Genomic DNA, 22,713 nt, shown 5'->3' with positions numbered 1-22,713 from the left:
ATCTATCTATCTATCTATCTATCTATCTATCTTGGTGACTTTCATTCACTCTATTATTATTATTATTATTATTAAAATATTCAGTATTAATATCTTAATAAGGAAAGATATTATTACTGTGATACGACTCATATATACATATATCTTAACTGAAAAAAAAAACTTAAACTAAAAAAAAAACACAAAAAACAAAACAAAACAAGGGGATAAGATATTATCAGGGCAACCGGTCCCTTCTTGGGTCAGGCCCCTGGGCGTGCCAACCGCCTCAATAGTCTCGCTTTGAATAATGAGCATACTGCATCTCTTTCAGTTCAAAATGGCAGGCGGTAGTAGCTCTCAGACCTCAACATCAAGGTTGAAAGCTAAATCTCAGCACAAATCCAAGTGGACAAAAGGTCATTCTAAAGCTTCAGAAAAGGATGCCAACAGGTGCCATAAAGCATTAGAAAAGCAAATAGGTGTGCAAGGGAGGCACACAGAGCCTCACAGGACTTTCTGTCCCCCAGTCCAGTACTGTCTACCTCTTCCCATTTTCCTCCTCCCCTAGATCTCTCCCTCTCATCCAGACACAGCTTAGTTTCCTAGAGTCAACAGGCCCAGTTACCTGGAATACAGACCACGCGAAGGGCTCCTGAAGCTACATTCACTCCGATGGCTGCTGGTCTTCGACAGGACGACATTCTTCCAGAGGAAGTTCCAGAGAAAATGAAGGCGTGGAGCTGGCAATCCACCAGGGAATTGCAGCAGGTCTTTATCACGCAGTTCTGACCAGGGAACACCCGGTAACCACTGACTATGATTCTCAATCTCTAAGGTCATTGATCAGATCGGAGCAACACTATACCCAGGTGCAGTTTCAGGGGGACATGCCCCTCCAGGGGCCACAGGAGGAGGGGGCAGAAGAAGTGGATCACATTGATCAAATGGAACAGATTGGGTCAGGATCAATACATGTCAGTGACCCGGCTCTATCAGAAGCAGACCCCCTAGAAAGTGGGATGTCGGAGGATGGGGGCCTTATTCCTGATCAACCGGTATTTTCAGGCTTATTCCGCCCACAACTATTCAGATCACTTTTGTTTAAGGCAAAAAACATTGCACGCCTGAACAGGTCGGCCCCTTCTACCACTTCAACTCCTTCAGAAGTGGGACCAGAAGATCTAATTTTCAACCAACCGGTTGTCGAGGCAGGTGTGATTCCAGTTCCTCACATGTTTTCAGACCTGGTACAGAAACAGTGGGCGTCTGCAGCAGTGTACCCTGCCCCACGGGACATGACAGGAAATATTTTAATTTGGCCCCTGATTTCTAAAAATTGTTGAATACTCCCGAGGTAAACGAACCTATAGTGGGATTAGCGTCCTCGTCCTCCATTCCCAGTGAAGTGCTGGAGGCATTAAAGCCGGAGGAAAAACGGGCTGAGCTTGCCCTACGCAGGGCCCATCAGTCTGATGCGTGGGCCATCAGAGCGGCCACGGCCGCTTCCTTCTTTACCCGTGCTTCTCTCAGGTGGCTCCATCTCTTACGGGAGCACGTCCCTAATTCCAACATTAGAGCGCACCAAGATATTGCAAAATTTATAGCAGCTGCTGAATTCTCAACTGACACAACTTATCATGTAGTCAAGTTTTCAGCCAGGGCCATTACCTCACATGTCACAGCGCAACGCTTACTATGGTTAAAACATTGGCAAGCAGACATTAAGCACAAATGCAGGCTGGCTTCCTGTCCTATTGTGGGAGACAGACTCTTTAGCCCTGCCTTCGACCTGCTGTTAATCGAAACCCAAAACAAAAAGAAAATTCTAGCTTCCCTTTTTCGGAAGTCAGATTCTAGAAACTCCCAGTCCTTTCGGAGGGGATCCTTTCAGCCCTTTTATCAGGGATTCTTCTCACCCAGATACCAGAGACCGCCATCATTCAGACCAGGGCAGCAGCCAGAGAGGTCCGACTTTGGGGATAGGAACAGAAGGGGTGGCCAATCCAAGAGATCCTTTTGAGGAGCAGGAAATAGGTCTTTCCGGCATCCAAGATAACTCCCCGGACCCAGCTCCCATTGGCAGACGCCTTAAATTATTCGCGGACCAATGGGACTCCTCAACGTCTGATTCCTGAGTCAGAGACACGATCAGATTTGGTCTTGCGCTGGAGTTTCAATCCACTCCTAGACTTTTTCATGTCATGCTCTGTTTCCAGAGACCCGGTTAAGCGTAATCTTATGGAAACAGCTATCCATCATCTACTGCACATACAAGCCATCCAACCAGTAGCTACCAATCAACGAGGCAAGGTTTCTATTCACATCTTTTTGTTGTTCCCAAAAGTTCAGGGGGTGGAGAAAAATACTGGATCTGAAACGTCTCAGCCGTTTCTTAGTATATCGCAAGTTTAAAATGCACACCCTGCAATCTATCTTACTTTGCATCAGAAAGGGTGACGTCCTTACGTCCATAGATCTGACGGAGACGTACCTACATATTGCTATTTGGCCTTTCCAGGTGCCCCTCGCAAGGAGCGGAGAACTTCAATTTGCTCCGCTGTCATTGGCCCCCGGGACTTCTGTATGCATTCCCGCCACTTCCACTGCTTCCCAAGGTCATCCAGAAACTGCTAGACGAGAGGGCAGAGCTGCTTCTAGTAGCTCCTTACTGGCCGAGGCGGCCGTGGTTTGCAGACCTCCACAGTCTATCCGTATCAACATCATGGAGAATTCCACCAGACAGGGTCTTGCTAACCCAGGGACCCCTTCAACATCTGGACCCTCAATGGTTGCACCTGACCGTCTGGAGGTTGAGCGGAGTCATCTGAAGAGCGAAAAGTTTTCCAACAGAGTTATCGCCACCATCCAAGCCGCCAGACGCCCCTCAACAACTCGCATTTACAATGCCACATGGTCCAGTTTCTGCAAATGATGTACCGAGTCTCGAATTGATCTCATCTCTCCATCTGTGGCTCAAATCCTAGAGTTCTTGCAAGAGGGACTTGACGAGATTATCACCTAATACGTTGAAAAGACATGTGGCCGCCTTGGTGTCAGTTCTCACTTGTGAAGGTCTACAATCTCTCCCATTATCCACGCATACGAAGTTTCCTTCGAGGAGCCACAAATTTATGCCCTCCAGTGGTACACGGTTATCCCACCTGGGACCTTAACAAGTCATTGTCGCACTCACTAAGGGCCCTTTCGAACCCTTGAAATAATCAAGTCTCCAATTTCTGACGTATAAAGTAATTTTCCTTGTAGCGATCATTTCTGCTCGTCGTATTTCGGAACTTGTAGCTTTGTCTATCAGACAAGATCTTTGTGTTTTCCATTCTGACCGGGTGGTCCTTCATCCTGATCCTACGTTTATACCCAAAATTAACTCGGTTTTTCATAGGGCACAAGAGCTGATACTTCCTAATTTTTGTCCCAGACCATCCCAAGGGTTGGAACTACAATGGCATAGGCTTGATGTGAGGCGAGCATTGTGAATATATATTAACCGCACAGCAACTTTCAGAAAAACGGAAGCCTTATTTGTGTTGTTTCAGCCCAACACTCAGGGATGCAAAGTCTCATCTTCTACAATAGGCTGTTGGTTACGGGCCGTGATAGCGAAAACGTATCAGACTAAATCACTGCTGGTGCCAGGAGCATAACAGCTCATTCAACAAGGAGCGCCGCAACATCGGCAGCGTGGGCCACACAGGCACCAATAACTGAAATTTGTCGAGCCGCAACCTGAGCCTCTCCATCGCCATTCATTAGGCATTATAAAATAGATGTGTTTGCATCCGCTGAGGCCTCCTTTGGCAGAAGAGTTCTGCAACGGGTCCACAGGGACCAGGAGGGGATTCCAGGCCAGACAGAGTCCCTCCCGTTGGACAGGTCAAGCTTTGGTATGTCCCACTACTGGATGCTCTGAATAGCTCATGGGAGAAAGGGCGTTGGTATTTCCCTGACACGTCCGTTCTCTTTGAGCTGTGAAGAGCATCCAGCCCCACCCTTTTTCCGTCTGGTGTGGTCCTGTTTTGGCCAACGAATTGTTAGGGCATTGAGGACGGGGGCGTTTATTTCTCTCTTTGCCAAAACTGGGGAATGCTGGGGAGGAGTCCCGTGGAGGAGGAGGAGCTTTCCACAAATTAAGCCCAGTCTAGACATGCAGAGACTGAAGCACCTCCCACTACTGGATGCTCTTCACAGCTCAAAGAGAATGGGTGTGTCAGGTAAGTACCAACTTTGATATTAATAAATTTCGGTATCACACACTTTATACTGTGTGCTTGACTGCTGTTGTCACTCTGACCCTTACCACATTGGCTCTCATGCTGTTGAATGGGTTTATAATTGTAAAAGATTTTCTCTCTTTGGTTTTTTTTTCCATTTTTTTCCATTAAATTTTATTTAGTTTTCAAAATTTAAAAAACATAAAATAAAACTTTACACATCATTATATCAACATCAAGACATCTTTTACATTTCCTTATCATCTTTTTATATACACATTTCTTTCATTATATAAATTCAACTTAATATATACATAAATATAGATAGATATGAATATAGATATAAGTATTTATATCATTTCTTATTCTTTACCTAATTGTAATCCTAATTCATTTGTCATTTGATAGAATATTTTTGGTAATGTTTTCCTTTTTATTTTATCCATACTCTTATAGTCTTTTTCTTGATTCACTATCATATTAAAGTCACCTACCAAATATATATTCTCATATTGCAGTTCTATTTATTTTTTTATATAATTTGTTATATAATTTTTCCTGTTTCTCATTTGGTGCGTATATGACAGTTTAACAACATTTTTTTTAAAATTTACATATACTTCTAACATTAAAATTCTATCCCCCTCGTCTGCATAAGCTTGTTTTGATTGTGTTTTCTAATATATATTGCTATTACCCATTTTTTTTGTTGAGCTAATTTTTTTCTCTTTGGGCATCTTCCCGACATCTCAGGCTTTGATGTTCGCCAAATCATTTGGTACTGTCAGATTTTTCTCCTTAAGATAAGTTATATGCTGGTATGTAATCACTAGTATGCCATCTGGCAATAGACAAAGAGAATTCTTTCACTCACTCTGAGTTCATCAGAGTTCTGCTAGATTTCTCTGCCCACGATGTGCCCAGCCGTTGCATAATGTTCTTGTGTCTTGTCAGGCACATGCATTTGGATCTATGCCAGACTCACCCTATTGGAGCAGAAGTGTTTCTTCTGAAGGAGGAGAAGCTATTAAAGGGGAGGGTAGTAGATGCCTGCCCTGCCATCTACCATAGATTTCACTCTGAAGTAATTGCATTGGTATGAATATACAGAACGTCACATTTCACTGGGCATTCATCTACAGAGAAAGTGAGAATATATACAGATGAACAATTTTAAAAAATGCATATTTTAAAGACAGAAACATGGTTTTAAGCTGCAGTATTCTTTCTGAAAATGTCATTACAGTCCCTTTCTAATGAACTGGATGTGGAGATATACTTAAGGGAAAACTGATTGAAATAAATGGGACTTGAAAAAGTTCAGGAAAAAAGTTAAGGAATTCCACCAATTATTCCAGTGAATCAACTTTTAACCATGACTCTAAAATTACTGACTCAGTATCACTATCGATAGCGAGATGGGTGACATATAAATAAAATAAAATAATATTCCAAAATATATCTTGTATCACAGAAAGATAGTTTTTGCCTATTTGTCCTACTACATTTCTCTCTTGTCTTTCTTCTTAAGCTCTTAACCTAACCTAACGTCACCCTTATCTGTTCTCACTTTTGCAAGAGAGCTTAGTGTGAGTGAGCCAGGGTCTTCGAGGAAGTTTCATGACAGTGTCAATTTGAAGTGTGCTTGCAGTGCAACAGTTTAATCACATCTTCTGGGGAACTGAATTGCAGCTATATCTGTCAGTGTATGCATTGGGAGGATACCAGGCTAGGAAGGACTCTGTGTATGTTTGTGTGCACCTTCAAGTCCTTGTTGACTGCTGGCAATTGACTGGACAATCCCTGAAGTTTTCTTGGCAAGATTTCAGAAGGGGTGTCCATTGCCTCAATCTTCCTTAGGACTAAGAGAAAATGAATAGCCAAGGTAATCCTACTGACTTGGACCTAAGGTTGGATTAGAGCTCATGGTCTTCAGATTTCTAGCCTGGTACTTTAATCTCTTGACCAAACTGACTCTCTTTAGAATAGAATAGAGAGAATAGAATTCTTTATTGGCCAAGTGTGATTGGACACACAAGGAATTTGTCTTGGTGCAAATACACTCAGTATTCATAAAAGAAAAGGTATATTCGTCAAGAATCATAAGGTACAACACTTAATGATAGTCATAGGATACAATAAGCAATCAAATCAAAACAGTGAATATAATATAATTAGTTGGAAGGATTATTAATCAGTTATGCTGTAAGAAGTAGATTTTAGTGGATAATATACACAACTAGTGTATAGTATTTGCCATACTAGTGGAGATACTTGGAATTGCATCAGAAGAAGAGTTCTCCACATGGGTATGTCCTGGGTCCAGTGTTTGAGTACATTGTTTGAGACTTCCTCCTTTCTTTAGCCTCTTTCCTGGTTTCTTCTTTCCACTGCCTGCAGAATGACTCCCTCCACCTTTTTAATATTTACAGAAGGCTGATGGGACTTGTAATACCAGTTTCAAGACAACAAAGACACGAGAACAAGTGTTCCAGGTTTTTGAGGAATTCATTAAGGGAAACACAACTATATTGGTAAGCTAAACATGGAAGTTTGGGGTGATGGTTTTAATTCTTGATTAGGGCTTGCTTATGGAGAGGAATTAGCCAAACAGGTGTGAGGTTTGTGGATGATTCCTTACAGGGAGCCAGGATGCCATTATTACCATCGAAAGAGATTTTTAAGATTTTTTGTTTTTGTTTTAAATCAGTGTCATACCGGGGTGGAATGAGGTGGTTTGGTCTGTCCCAGGTGAAGGTGATAAGAGAGGTGCTGCCAAAGATGAAGGGCAGGTTAGCAGAAGGAGTACAGTGTGGTTGCTTCTACCAGCATGCCAGTCAGTAGTGCAATGATGCGGTGGTGATAATGGTGCAGCACTAGCAGAGAAAAAAAATGTGTGGCTTCAAGCCAGAGCTGAAGAAGCTTCTTGGATGAGAAGCGAAATGTCTTCAAAGAAAAACCAGAAAGTTGCCTCTTGAAAAAGCACCTTAGGGACAAGCATGATCTGGATGACAGAGAATCTCCATAGACATATGTATGCTTTCATTCAGTTTTAATTTAACTTTCCCTTCTAGTTGTCTTGGCAGCATTTTTCAGAACTGGCTTGCCACTGCCTCTTCCTTAGGGCTGGGAGTGTCCGATCAGCCCAAGGTCACCAGCTAACAGATAACAGATAATCAGAGTTGGAAGGGACCTATATAGTCCAACCCCCACCCCCCAAGTGAGAGACCCTAGACCATTTCTGACAAATGGCAGTCCAATCTCTTCTTGAAAGTCTCAAGTGATGGCGCTCCCACAACTTCTGAGGGAAAGCTGTTCCATTGGTTGATTGTTCTCACTGTCAGAAAGTTTCTCCTTATTTCCAGGTTAAATCTCTCCTTGTTCAGTTTCCATCCATTATTCCTTGTCTGGCCTTTGGGTGCTTTAGAAAATAGCTCGACCCCTTCCTGTCTGTCGCAGCTCCTCAAATATTGGCAGACTGCTATCATGTCTCCCCTGGTTCTTCTCTTTACTAGACTAGCTGGCTTTGTGCTGAACACAGGACTAGAACTGAACAATGTCCTATTTTATAACTTAATGCCTTAACTACTATACCAATCTGGGTCTCACTGATGGAGATAGAGGATGTTAAATATTATTTTAATAAATAATTAAAGATAATATTTCTGGGTGTCAAACATACTAGGTAAGTCTATTCAAATTAGTTGTCAGCTCTGAGTCAAAGAATATCTGAGGGGTTTTTTTATTTGAAATTTGGGCCTGGCTGAAAGAAAATGCTTGATCACCTTGAATTCTTTTATCATCCTCTTCAGTTTTTGATGAATTTTTGTACATTATATTTCTTGGCTACCTGATCCACTTTTGTGCAATATATCTAGCATTAAGTGAAGAGCAGGTGCAGAAGATGAGGCTGGGAAACTGCAGATTCCCTCTTGTTATATATGAAACTACTTGATCAGATTGTTTATGGAGATTTGAAGCAAAGGGACCCCAGTATATTGATCCCACTCAGCATATACAAAATGTAAGGCCTCCGTTAGCCTCCTGCTAACGGAGGCTAACAGGTTCACTGTTGCATCAAAGGTGGTGAAAAAGAGACGATAGAAAGAGAATACAGGGATTGGCAGGGTGGACATTCTGTTATCGTTTTCTGCCAGCTCTAAGATGGGTAGCAAATATTTCAACCCCGCAGTCAGGAATTAGGGTTCTGCAAGATTGCTGGTAGACTGCATCTCAGATGGCTCAATGACAATACACTTTCTGATGTGTCCCCCCACCCCTGCCCCTATTGTGTTAATTTTCCTTTTGCCTGTGTGGCAGAAATGCTTTTAAGTGATTCACTGCTTCTGTTCTATTTTGGACAGAGAAAATATTTAAAGCGTCTGCGTGAAATTCGTGGCATCCTTGAATCTTCTGTCTTCTTTAAGCAACATGAGGTGAGTTGCTCTGATTGCTCTAGTACTGTGATGGTGAACCTATGGCACGCATGCCACAAGTGGCACGCAGAGCCATTTGTGCTGACATGCAAGCCGCAGGCAAACTTACCTCACTGCGCATGTGCACGCCTCACAGGTGATTTTTCCCATAATACTGGAAGTGACGAAACGGGCCTATAATTCGGCCTGAGAAGCCTTGCAGAGGTTTTTTCCAAGCCTCTGGGAGGCCGAAAAAGGCCCCAAACCAGCCGAAAAATCAGCTGTGAGGCTCAGTGAAGGTAAGGGGGTGGCGGAGGGGGGGATTGCATGCAGATACACAGGGGGTGTGGGGAGGAGGGACATGCATTGCATTCTGGGTGCTGGCACGCAAGTGTGGGCACGCTCGCAATTTTTGGCACAGGAGCCCAAAGAGATTAGCCATCACTTCTCTAGTAAGTAGTGGTATATTTAATTAAACATTCATATACAGGTAGTCCTTGACTTATAACAGTCCATTTAGTAACCATTCAAAGTTACAACATCGCTGAAAAAAGTGACTTACGACCATTTTTCATATTTACGACCATTGCAGCATCCCCATGGTCACGTGATCAAAATTCAGATAGTTGGCAACTGTCTCACATTTATGACAGGTGGAGTGTCCCGGGGTCATGTGATCATATCTTGTGACCTGACAAGCAAAGCCAATGGATAAACCAGAGTCCCTTACAACTGCAGTGATTCACTTAACAACTCTGGCAAGAAGGGTTGTAAAATGAAGCAAAAACTCACTTAACAAATATGTTGCTTAGCAACATAAATTTTGGGCTCAATTGGGGTCATAAGTCAAGGATTACCTGTATATTATCTGCTTCTATTCAATAATTGCATGAACATTTAAATACAAATATGCTAAAATGTAATATGAAGGTCATCTAGTTGCAGTGCTTTTTTTCCAGTACAAAAACTCTTTCTGTGAATCATCTTGAAACCAAATTCAGAAAAAAAAATCTGGGAATGGCATGCTGAAACAGCATATAGTCAAGCCTTTCTCCTTGTTACAAAAGAGATCTGATACACGTGCAAGGAATCCAAATTTGTGAGCCAATTCATGAATCTTTTAATGGCTGTGGCTTCAAACACTGAACTGTATGCCTGAATAAGCTTCCTTGTATCTAGTATCTAGAAATGGAAAGATCTCTATTGTCTTCAACCTATTGCTTTCAATAATATTAGCTATTACGCTCTGTGTCTATAATATTCAGGTGAAAGATACTAAGATGCCATATGCTATATGCTCCTTTTTTCATCTTGAAGTGCAAACTAAGCTAGTAAATATAAAATAATCCCGGTAAATAAATTGTTAAGGGTATCTGGCTTCCCCATTGACTTTCCTTGACAGAAGGTCACTGTCATGTCCCTGTTGGAGACTGACTCCGAGGGAGAGGAGGAACAGCAGAACAGGGAGTGGAAGTGTAGCTTTGGAGGTTGTGGAGAAAGCTGGGGAAGGGCACAGGCTGGCTGGGCAGTCAGAGGAGGACCCAGGCCCATCCCCTCTCCATCCTAGGGTACGCAGGGAGGAGAGGATAAGGAAGAAATGTGAATGGCATGGTCTGTGGGGGAGGAAAGGGCCTTGATCCCCTTCATGGGCTGCAGCTGTGAGAACTGGTTAAAAGGATGGACTGCACATGAGCCAGTGCTGGAAACAAAACATGAAAATATTTCTAGTCTGTCCGTTCTTACCTGAGTCCTTCCTAGTGTGTATTCCGATATCTGTGGACGTCTTCAAGCCCTTATCTTGCCTGGTTCCCTTAATTGCTTCAGTGTGATTTGTGTTGTTTTTTCTAATTATAATTTATAGGTATTTTTAGTTTAAACGGCATTTCTTCTCCTACCTGTATATGGAGACTGGAATCACAATCAGCCAATATTTACATGTAACAGCAGGTTTCAGGAAATTTAATAAATTAGGTTTTGGCCTTCATCTTTGTCTCTTTGTATTTTCTCTAGGTAATTGGAAGTTCCCTGTTATTTGTGCATGATGAGAGTGAACATGCCAATGTGTGGCTCATTGATTTTGGAAAGACTACCTTTCTTCCAGATGGGCAAATCTTGGACCACAGGATGGCTTGGCAAGAAGGGAACCGAGAAGATGGATATTTATTTGGACTGGACAATTTAATTGATATCTTAGAAAGTATGTTGGAGAGATGAGAAATACTAACGTGAAGTTGCTAACTTTTCTAGAATTGCTCCCCCCGAAGCCTTTTAAAATTCTTCCCAGACTCTGGGCGGCGTCCAGAATATGGAAGACTTCAGCAAAAAAGATGTAATTCCTAACCAACCATGAAACCTAAACAGTTCAGAAGCTAATCTTGAATGCACCAAGCAAACATAAGATTTATGCAAGAAATGGGATGATTGCGAACATTTGAATGATGATCAGAACATTTGCTAACACGTAAACCAAGTAATTCAGTATTGCTGTTTATTGACCTCGGGCTTAGAGTAAACAAAAATATTTATATCAGAGATCTCGTTCAAAGAAGAAATCTTCAAGACCAACAAGCAGATTTCCCTCTTTTTTCCAGCGTTTACACTGTAAATATTCTTGTGTTCACATATGTGCAACACATCTTGGAACTTGGTGCAGAATATATAGATTCATAGTTTTACTTTTTTTAAAAACAAATACTCTAGTTTCTATTCTTGTACAGAAAAAATGAAAATATGCACAGAATGCTGCTGAAGCTTCAGAAACCAAATGGCATCTCATAGACAATGAAAGAATTTATTCTTGCTCCTTATCCACCCTATCTAACTTTCTCTTTCTTTTCTAAATCACGTTTGCTTTGAATTAGTTTTTTTTCCCCTTCCCGTTTCCGCAAAATATTATGCACTTTGTCAATACAACTACCCCTTCCAAACATTGAATACCAAATTAACCTGTTTAACTTGCTCACATCTATGTATAGATAGATTTTTAAATTGCCATATATAAAGAACTCCGGGTATAATTGACATCAAATCAATTCGTACAAAGGACATGAATAGCCATATTCTGTTTCAGAATCAGTGGGTTACTATCTCTCTGTGTTTGACTCTCTCTGGTAGAGATGCTTAACAATCGTAAAAGCTAAAATGTTGGTTCTCATCTAAAGAGTTTGGTTCCTATCTAATTGCATTAATGTCTCTAACTGCTAACATGTTTAAAGATAGCCTGAGACTGATTTTAAGATTATTGTAATCGAAGAAATTGTAGAGACAAAGAAGAGCCATGTATTTTAAGATATTTAGCTTCAGGATAAATTAAGTGACTTTGGTGTGTGTGAATAGAGAAGTGACACCTAATCAGTCACTATGTATTTGAATGTTTGTGGGATCCTATTTTAATGACTCAGTTTATGAAATGAAACAATTATTAATTTATCTAGTTGATGCAGACTTTTTCACATCCAAGGACTAAGCCTTCAGCCTTGTCACTCAGTGATAAAACAGTCTACTAGCCGGCTTTTGCAAGGTATAAGGGGGAAATTATCAAGCAGAATGTTTGGGGGAGAGGCGTTTCAAATTTTTGATGTCTAGGCTTCGTGTTAAAAATCCACTTGATACATCAGTTAAATCTGGTATATTTAATCAATTGTTTGGATAAAGGCTTCTCATCCTTAGGGACTTCACTAAGTAAGCAAAGCTGAAAATGTGACCCAGTTTTCTGGTTTTAGAAATGGCATCTACTTCTCCCCTTAAAGTCCCAAGACTTTAAGGAAAAAAATAATATTGTACTGATGTTTCAGTTGGTGCAGGGGAAGATATTAAGAGGTAACATTAAATTTAAAAAATGGGCTTAAAATTCAGCCTCACTCACTTTGGGAGGTTCTGTGTTTTCTCCACTCTTCCCGTAGACCAGGGGGTCCCAAACCCTCCCAGTTCATTGACTGGTACCAGGCCACGGCATGCCAAAAAATGGGCCATGCAAACGAAACCCCATCCACAGGATGCAGGCAGCATGTAAATCCATGCCCCCTCTGATCCACGGAAAAACCTTCTTCCACGGAATCGGTCTCTGGAGCCCAAAAGGTTGGGGGCTGCTGCTGTAGACAGTCTGATGAGCATTAATTTTTTTTAAAAATGGCCTCCCATTTGCTTGTCAGCTTCAGCAGACTCACAAGTCAGTTTTAGCCTCTCTTTAATTCTTTCATCTCCATTTCTCTTTTGGTCTAATTCAATGGTGGTATTCTACTGGTTCCACCCGGTTCAGCTGAACTGGTACCTCTGACAATCATATGTGAGCGAACCAGTTCACTCTGACGATCAGCTGCTGAGCCCTCCCACCTGCCCTGGCTCTATACTGACTTTGTTTCCTTCTTTTCAACCTCCGCTGCTTTGCACAGCATAGCTGATTGCCATGTGTCAGCTGTTTTACACACAGCAGCAGGTGAGTTGCAGATGCGTGTGTGTGAAGCGCGTGTGCGCTCACTCACACTGAACCAGTAGGAAAACTTTTTGAAACCCACCATTGGTCTAATTGCAGAGTGGATGAGATGTTATACATATTTTGCTTTTTCATGGGGCAAAAAAATAGAAAGCTCTGACGTACACTAAAAAAGCAGATAAATAAAATAAACCCTCATTTATTTACTGGTAAATTCTTGTTCAATAAATCGAAGCCATCTAGGCAACACAACCATCATTTGGTTGAAGAATTCAAAATTGCCGTTCACAGATTTTAAACTTTCATAGCAATCCCTGAGTGTAATCTTCTGAAATAACTAGTTTTAAATTAAACTTGCAATTGGCCAGAACTTTTTAAAAATGGCTACTAAATATATTTTTATATATGTAGTTTATTTTTTAAAAAATAGATCTTATAAAGTTGATAGAGGATTACCTGGATGTAAAATTTTGTAGAATAATTAGACATGGGATTGGAAATTATGATTTGGAACAAAATTATTTTAAAATGAATTTCAGCCTAAAAGTTATTTGGCTTTTTTTTTAATGAAAACAACTCATTTATATATTGCTGCTGCTTATACGTGTTGAGAAATAGCTCAGGACACCAGAAGGTTTTATAATAAACTTTGTCTGTGACTTTCCATTCCATTTCCAAAGCATGCCAAGCCTATCCTTTCCCCAAAGCGTCTTTCTTCAGTTTCTTCCATCATGAGCCAATGCTTAATTCTTTCTTGTGGGATGATGTAGGAGCATGGCAGGCAGCTGCTCTCCCCTTGAAAAGGGAAGAATGAAATCAATGAATAAAACCTGCATTTTAGCTGTCTCTGAAAAAAATGGCAGTCCGGATTTGCCAAGACCTGGAATAATGTTTTTTGAAATGTATCCCAGCCAGATTGTATGTCAAAGGAATGCCCAGATGCAGAGATGCTGTAACACTATTAGGACTTCATGGAACTAGATAGCAAAAGTGGCTTGGGAATAATGTTATTTCCATTTTCTTTACACTAGGATTTCCAAATGATGGATTGTTAGAGGGATCTGCAGATGGTATCTTGGTATCTCTTCTCCAAGTGTTTAAGATTATGCATTGCAACATTGTTGGATAATTTCAAGCAACTGGAAGAAATTATAGGAGTTTTGGTTGAAAACATCTATGGTCACTGTGATACTAATTCCTGGTAGAAGTTTCAAGGGAAGAGTTTAAAATAGAATCTTGTCAAATTTCATCTTGAGTGTCATGGTAGATAACACTATAAAGGCAAGCTCCATAGATCCACCTCCCCCCCCCCGAATTAACTGATGTTTTAGTTAACCTCCAGTTTTGGTTTTGAAACTTTAGAAATACTTAAATATTTCTCTGTACTTAATTATAGAGATTGTCCTTCTTTCCTGTATAAATTTTGCATCTGACAATCTGTTACCTGCTATTGTCTGTTCAAAGGCTCTCTGAGTTTGTTGCCTTCTGCATTTTTTTTTAATCATCCTAAGTTGCCTCTCTATCTAAGATCTGATAGTCTGTAGTTTCTGACTAATTGCTCAGGCTACAGATATATAATAATACACAAAGGATAGCTTTTGTCTTTTATAATTTCTTTTTATCCTGATTTTTCCAAACTCTTTGTGGTAGGACTGGCCTACCGTATTGGACCATAACTATCTTCTCTGGTGCCTTTTACCTGTTTTATTAAAATGTGGTCTTTAGGGCTATCTGGGAGAAACAGATAATTCCTAAAAAGATCCTGATCAAGGAAATGTTATGAAATATATTTTGGTTTCCCATCCCCTTTTAAAAGGAACGGCTGCCATAAGTTCCAGTTAGGAAAATAACACACTGAAAATTACTTCAAATTCAGTGCCACAAACATTTATCTCTCCTTACACCTTCCAAGAAATATTTCTTTTCTCTTTAAAAAGTAGACATGCTTTTCACATAGAGTTGTTGTGGCACTCCATATGTTGGGATGCATTTACTTAGGAACTGAAAAGAAAAGTGCAATATAGAGAATGGCAGATAATTTTGTACTTAAAAGAGTTTTACAATCCATTGAGAATTGTAGAATTGTAGGATTGTGGATTTTAAATAGAAAAAGCTGGATCCTCTCCTGATGAATTCTATGAATCATTCGTGATGAGAAATTATGCTTTCAAGCCAAGTTGACTTTAACTACAACTCTAGTTTTGTTACTACTAGCATACAAAAAGTTTTTCATTTATAGACAATGTTGTGCCAAACACTACAGTATGAAGAATTTGGGTATTTAAGAATCTGAGTAGTCAAAATGTGCTATAACAAATAAATATAATTAAATACATGATCAATAAATTTTTATATTAGATGTCCTCCTGTTCTTGGTATCATGTCTCTTTCTTTACTGGTGACAGATGAATGTCAAATTAGATAAATGCATTCATAATAGTAGTATTCAAGAAAACAAATAAGAAAGAATCACTTTTGAAACCTTCCCCTTCTCCCAGTATCACTTTAGGGATCTGACAGAATCTTTGGGATTCACAATATTTTCTCAGACCCATAGTGGAAAAGGAAAGATTTTATTAATAATTAGTGGATACTATTGCACAATATTTCTTTTAGGTGGAAGAATATATTGCCATTGATATAAGTGGTGGGAAGAGGAACTATAAAAGGAAGTGATACTCCTGAAGTTCTAAAACTCTTATCAGAAGCACAAGAGAGATTCTCTGTTTTGTTTCCTCTTTTTGTCTTGAAAACAACACTCCATATCCTTACAAGGGAAAAAGTATGCACTGAGACCGGCATACTAGTTGGGCTAACCTCCTTTCCCTGATAAGTATGTGGGGTTGTTAAGAAGAGTGTTGGAAACTGCACGTGCTTTACTATTGCTCTACTTTTGGGCTGAGGTTGTGATTTTCCTTTCTTGGAATGAGGTGGGATGGTTAACAGCAAATCTGACATATCAGTGCATCTCTCCAACAGTCGGGGCCTGGAACAGAAAAAAAAAATCCCTCCCACCCTTCTGGCATAGTTAAAAATGATATCCTGAAACACAAGATCAATCCATTGGGAGAAATCTCTGATGGAGATATGCAAAATACATTGCCTAAGGCCAATGCCTGTTAAAGTAAGGTCCTCTGGAGGTCCCCAAGACCTCAAGGGTTCACAAGGTCAAAATTACATGCCAACTTATGCTGAAAAATAATATGATATTAAAATCCCCTCAAACAATTGTGAAAAGCAGTAGCAGCAGAGAAGCAGTAGCAGCAGTGAATGTGCCAACTCTAATTTTTAAATGTAACCCATACAAACAAAAGCTCTTTAGGTGTCCTCCATAATTTTTGAAAGTGGGAAGATGTCATGAGAGAAAAAAGTTTTAAGGACTGGTCTAGGCAAAAGGGATCAAAGTTTTCCAAGTCCACGATGGGATGACATTCAGAAGTGACTCAGGCATGTGCCTTCCTAATTTGCTGAACTATAAGGAGGAGGAGGTACAGGCCAATTGCCTTGCAAGTTTCTGTTTTTATAGCTAATTTCAATATAAGTAGTTTTAATCTGCCCGTGGAGCTGATTTCCTGTTCTGGTTTACTTCCTTCTGGAGCGGACAACATCACCCATATTTTCTAAAAGGTAAACTGCTATGGGAACTGGTGAACTGAGTTCTCATTATCTTGACTAAAAATAGCCAGGGCTAATAAGATGATTTCAATAATGCTTTTTTCTTTTCTTTTTGAAGTGACGGGAAATTATGTGAATAACGGGCATTTTTTCCCCTTAAAACAATGAAGTAATAAACATCTGTGACTGAGCAATCCCATTCTTCAGTTAACACAATGCCAAGATACACCCTGAAATATATGTATATTCTAGTAATGCAACTGAAAGGATTTCTCTTTTTACAGTTTTATTGTATCAGAAAAAACAATGAAAGCATATGGTGCTGTTCCAAGCATTGTTAGGGGAATTGGTATTGCAATTTCCAAGTAGCAATTTGGTTTATTCCAGAGGAATCTCATTTAAATTAACATAAGCTTAATGCCATAGGTAATGTAGTTGCTCTGTTCTAAACATGACCAAAGGGTATTCCAAATAAGGCTTTTATTGCACAATAATCTCGCCTTCTTAGCATGGGATTTTGTGAAGAGTCAATGTCTCTTTTTCCATTTATAATCTTCTGATCCTACCCATGCTGTTACTATAATTTTTCTTCCAAAGAACTCTTCAGGAGCTGGAGGGAGATGAAATAATTACAAATAAATAATTATAATAATGAAGGCAAATATAGGTGTCCCAGGATAACGTTGCAGGATCCAATCTGGGTCAGTCACTGGGACCTGAGGTTTAGTCTTCTGAGCTTTTGGACTTGTGCTGGAATCCTCAGGGATCTTCTTTCTCACCACAACGTGTGATACATTTTGATGAGAGAAAAGTTCCTCGAGGATGAGTTCCAGCGCTAGTCTGAAAGCTTGGAAGACCAAACCTTTGGTCCCAAATTGTACCCTTCAATTACACAGACCTGAATCTGGAATTGACTCTACGTCTGCTGAGAAATTACAATTTTGGGAGAGTATTTTATCCATTAGCATCCATGTAAAACAGTTCTGAATAATAAAGACTACAGAACTGTGTTAGGCTACCTTTATATCTCTGTTGCACGTATACCTTAATACGATTTAAAATTGCATAGAAGCATGACCATAAAGAGTAAGATGGCAAACAGCATTCCCATCCTTAAAGGTAATCCCAGATCCTTGGTACAAAAGTGAAAAGGGTGAAGTAATAAGCAATTCTTCTCTAGGCTACTGAAGAAAAGGAATGTCAGAACAGGATGGTAGATCAAATGATGCCTGGATCAAAGTAAGCTAATAAGATAGCACTGCAAGCCATAACAAGTTGTGAGAAGGTAAGAAATGCAACCAGGATCTTGAGATCCAGTGAGAAACTATATAGCCATACAGATTATAGAGATACAAAAGAAAAGCACTATGCACTAACAATAAGGACTTTATTTTTCTAAAACAGTATTAAAGATCTGTGGAAAATGTTTGTTAATCATTAATTTTGCTAAATAAGGTTCTAACAAGGGTCTCCAAGAAAACTTTCTACTCTTGCTGCATCAAACCAATGCATTACTTAGGCCTCACTTCATGATTCTGATGTTTTGGGGGTTAAAAATCTCTGGGAATTCATGGAAAGAAATCCATTACTGCCAATAAGTCAGATTATTATATTGTGATTAAAATGATACACAAACATAACATATAACTATTTGCGTATTAGACCAAATTCTTCAGACATATACTGGTGTCAGCTTTCACAATTAGTATCTCTTGAGCAGTGTTGGGTTTCAAAGTTTAGTAAATGTGGTCTTGACAATAAATTTCCTGATGTTTCATTTGGATTTGTGGCTGGCATCTTTACAGACAAGGTGGTCTGTGTACCCTCTGAAAATCCCAGCCACGTTTACCATAGAAATGTCAGGAAACTTCTTATCTAGACCAGGGGTCTCCAACCTTGGCAACTATAAAACTTGTGTACTTCAACTTTGCAGGCTGAGGAATTCTGAGAATTGAAGTCCATAAATCTTAAAGTTGCCAAGGTTGGAGACCCCTAATCTCTAGACCATGGTCACTAAATGAAGTCCAAGAGAAAAATTTAGCTAAGCTCAAAAACTGATAACAGAACAATACTGAACCCTTTACCTTTCAGTTGGAGAACTGTACAGTAAGATAAAATAGATACAGCAAAATTGATTCTAAAAAAGAGTATATAGCCTTGAACATGTCTCTTGAGCATCTATCCAGTTTATACATCAGGTACATGTAGATATTGTACACAGTCCTCTGAATCCATTGACAGTTTTAAACTCTGTATTGATTCCCTGCAGTGAAACACACTCAAAGTTACCTTTGGTAAAACAGAAATGCATCCATGAAATGACTTGGGCTAAAATGGAATTTTCTATAAAGATTTATGATTTAAAGAATTACATTGCCTAATAAATTCATGCTGCTTCTAAATATCCTTTTCTGCACCTCAACTCTGTTCTGAACTTGCTAATAATGAACATAAGAATGATGCTACCTCTTGGTCTGGAATTTTACTGGTATTCCTTAATAGCACCAACAGCTATTAGATGATAAAATTTGAGGCCAAATTTTACTTAATAAGGCAAGATTGTCCTGAAAATTAAAATGCTTTTTTTGTTGATACTGTTTTAAGCAACTAACTTGGCTATGGTTCACCTTCAAATAATTTACATTATTATATGCATATTCCTATAAAAAAGATCTCTACTGAAGCATGAGTTGCTACTATTGAACACAGTTTGTAGATTATGGGTGTCTTGGGAGGTCCATTAAAAGCATATATCCCACTGAGCTATAACTAATGAGCAATAATTATGACTCCAGAGACCTAAGTTGGAGTTTGTGAGGCAAAACCATTTTCAGTAATGAGAAGGAAGGCCTCAGTTCTGCTTGCTCCTTTACACCCCTTTTATTTGTTTTCTGTGCTTTTTCTGCAGAAAACAGATAATTTCTGTCCTCCTTAATCTAGCTTCTTTGTTGCCATTCACTTTGGGCCATAGTGCCTTAAGTAAATGAAGTATATTTAATTTCCCATATAGTATTATGATAAATCAGTTGGAAAGTACAATAATTTACAGACCACTGGTCTAAACCGGTAATGATTGCTTTTGCCATTTCTTACATATTCTGTTTTATGATATAGATAATATATATTAGAGGTGATTGGGTATGACCATTTCCAACTAAACCCTGAACCACTGTAACAAGGACATCATTTCTTTCCGTAAGCACGAATTTAACAGGTTGGAACCAATGTTACATTTTGAACTACTTCATTGGGCATTCATAGGAAAGGAAGCCAGAGAGCGATATTAATCCACCCAATTTAAGAATAGGGATGGAGGACATTTTAATTGCTCTTGCAATTATCCAAAGTTGAAGATATGATTCTTCAGCATCCCCTGTTATATAGAAGTAACATTCAGATCATCAGACAAGGAGAGACCAGAATCTCTCTCCCTTGAGGTTTTCTCTGTCTTGAAAACAAGCTTGCTATTCCTGTGCAGACTTCCACTCCTCATGACTGTGGCCGGCTCCACAGACAAAGGTGAAGGGTGACCTATTTCATAGCAGAGGTCATCATAAGCATAATTCACATTGCCACAAGGGAAATTCTGCAGCTTCACCAGTTCAATCCCACCAATATCAATGTGAGGAGAGTGGTTCTGACTTGGAGATGAAGGCGATGCCCGAGAACTAGGGGAGGGGCTATAATTCCCATCAAATCCTGAATCTTCTCGCTCTTGCATTGAGTTGAGTTTAGAGCTGGGACTGGATTGGCACTTATTCTCCATGACCCAGGATCCATATGTTGGGTTCCAAAGGTTTTTGGTTTTGTTTTTCAACTTATGTGCTGACTGACTTGTGGAATCCAGTTTTTGGTTTAAGACTGGTTGAGCCAAAGCCCCACTGCTGGAATGGTTGAACCGTGGTAAGCTAGGTCTTCTTGCTTTCCAGTTAGTAAGGTTCTCCACTAATAGCTCTTGGGGACATTGTCCATATTTGTTCCCAGAATCATGTTCTTCAAATACTTGGTGACTTATCTGAGGACATTGATTCCCAAGCAAAGGAATTATCCCTGTGTTGCTATTTGGATGTAGCACAGTGCTTCCTTCATCCTCTGGTGTGGGGCTGCATTCAATGGGCAATTCGGTATGGATCACGTCAGGATCCTAAAAGATAAACCAGGATGTTGGATTTCTTGTGCTCCTCTTTGTTAAAACACTTGGCAGACACTCTCTCATAGAATTGAACAAGACCAAACTAAACAAAATCCATAGATGCATGGTCTTACTTAACTTAGAAAAGATGTTTTGGAGGTCCCAAGACTCCTTTTTTCAAAGGCAACTGGGCTTTTTTGTTTTTTCCTTGAAGACATTTCACATCTCATCCAAGAAGCTTCTTCAGTTTGATTGAATGGTGAACTGAATATGGTGAATGGTGAACTGAAGAAGTTGCTTGGATGAGAAGCGAAATGTCTCCAAGTTAAAAATAAGAAAGTCTAGTAGCCTTTTGAAAAAATAACTTTGAGACAACCATAATCTGGATCAGGGGTTGCCAACCTTTTGGGCCCCAGGGACCACCAAACTCATAATTTTAAATCCCATGGACCAGTGACCCTGGGAAAATCCCCCAAAAAGTCTGCAGGAAAATTCCCCACCCCATTTTCCTATTGATCGATCATTCTTTATTTGGGATCACAGGATACCATCTCCAGCTCCATTCTCAGGGGGAAAGAGACAGAGAGAGACTTCATGCAAGGAAAGCAGCAGAAGCAGCAAAAGTCTTTCTTTTTCTCTCCAAAACTCTGCCAGAAATGAGTCTTTGCCGGCACAGCCCCTTGGAGCAAGATGCCTTGCAGGGTCCCAAAGGGTTCCAAAGACTAATTTCTGGTGGAGTTTGGGAGAGAGAAAGGAAGTTTTTTCCTGCTTTTCTGGCGTGCAGCCAAAAGCAGAACAAGAAAGAAGTGGAAAGAAACAGCCCAGTGGCCAGGCCAGGTGCATGGGGCAAGTTCCCCCTCTCCGCCCTTTCCCCTCTCCACTCACTCCCTTGTGTTGTTTGCAATGCAAGGGACACAAGCCTTGTGTTCCCATGGGCCATGTGGGCAGTGCAGCCTTGTGTTCCCGCACAGCCTGGATTAATTGATTTGGGGGGTGCTTTGGGGGTGACGTTTCTCTGTGAACCACCAAAATTTTCTCGTGGACCACCAGTGGTCCCTGGCCCATTGGTTGGCGACCACTGAACTGGATGACATATATGCTATGGAAGAGAGATGGTGATTAATTGAGGCAGTAGACATTATGTGTATGTGTGCCCAACTCTTTCTTTTCTTAACATTTCCCAGAAATGAAGAACGTATCATTAATTTCTGATTATAATCAGTTGTGCCTCTGAATATAAACAAATATAAAGTTCTTCAGAAAACCTCTCCAGGATGCAAGGAATGGTGGACTTGTGGATGGGTAGTGAGGAAAAAGACAAAGAAGAGTTCAGAAGACAATCACAAATTAGATTGGCCAATAATCAGGGTTAAATGATCACAAGTGAGTGAGGGGTCCTGAAAAATGAAGCAGTGCGTAAAGAGTAAAGCAGGAAGAACCAGCTGTTTTGCCTAAGAAGACTACTTACTTGGGTGCAGTACTTGATCCTTTCCAGGACTGTAGAGAAATTTGGACGGTATTCAGGACTGTGCTGCCAGCATTGTGTCATGATCCGATAGCTTGGAGAAGAAATTGGAAAAAAGAATAATTTCTCTCAAACCAGTGAAGAGAGGAAAGTTTCCCCTTTATTAGAGAAGATGAGGTTCCAGCATCAGGAGGGACTTTAAATAACGGTCCAGAGAAGCCATGTTGCTCATACCCTCAGGAGATTTCCGAGATGATTCACATGCACACTCATACCATAAGCAAATGATCAGACGGTCAAATTTTACAACAAAAAGTAGTGCCAGAAGTTTTTCAACCAGTTACAATAGGAAACCAGGCCCAGTCCTCCTTTTTTTTTTTTACTCTCTCCTTTCTCATAATGATTTTAAGGAAATATAAAGCTGATTTCTCTCTCTCAATGTA

General features: G+C 40.1%; 2 protein-coding genes across 3 annotated transcripts in view; one reads left to right on the top strand and one right to left on the bottom strand.

The window, feature by feature from the left end:
- Positions 1-15,408, top strand: part of ITPKA (inositol-trisphosphate 3-kinase A) — a 68,046-nt gene extending 52,638 nt beyond the window's left edge. The window contains exons 5-7 of the mRNA XM_026709855.2: positions 6,644-6,745; positions 8,576-8,647; positions 10,637-15,408. Of these exons, the coding sequence (XP_026565640.1) occupies positions 6,644-6,745; positions 8,576-8,647; positions 10,637-10,840 (378 nt within the window). The 3' untranslated portion in view covers positions 10,841-15,408. The remainder of the gene's footprint in view (positions 1-6,643; positions 6,746-8,575; positions 8,648-10,636) is intronic.
- Positions 15,409-16,384: 976 nt separating this feature from the next.
- LTK (leukocyte receptor tyrosine kinase) overlaps positions 16,385-22,713 on the bottom strand; it is a 108,877-nt gene continuing 102,548 nt past the window's right edge. For both annotated transcript variants that reach the window (XM_087921789.1, XM_087921790.1), the window contains 3 exons: positions 22,274-22,364; positions 18,997-20,817; positions 16,385-18,962 (listed from right to left, as the gene is read on the bottom strand). In XM_087921789.1, coding sequence (XP_087777915.1) covers positions 20,050-20,817; positions 22,274-22,364 — 859 coding nt within the window. In that variant the 3' untranslated portion in view covers positions 16,385-18,962; positions 18,997-20,049. The remainder of the gene's footprint in view (positions 18,963-18,996; positions 20,818-22,273; positions 22,365-22,713) is intronic.

Source organism: Pseudonaja textilis, chromosome 1 (genome assembly GCF_049901715.1).
Source record: "Pseudonaja textilis isolate UNSWEBS1 chromosome 1, rPseTex1.2, whole genome shotgun sequence".
NCBI lineage: Eukaryota > Metazoa > Chordata > Lepidosauria > Squamata > Elapidae > Pseudonaja > Pseudonaja textilis.
The sequence above is the reverse complement of the archived record's forward strand: the minus strand, read 5'-3'. Positions and strand labels throughout refer to the sequence as shown.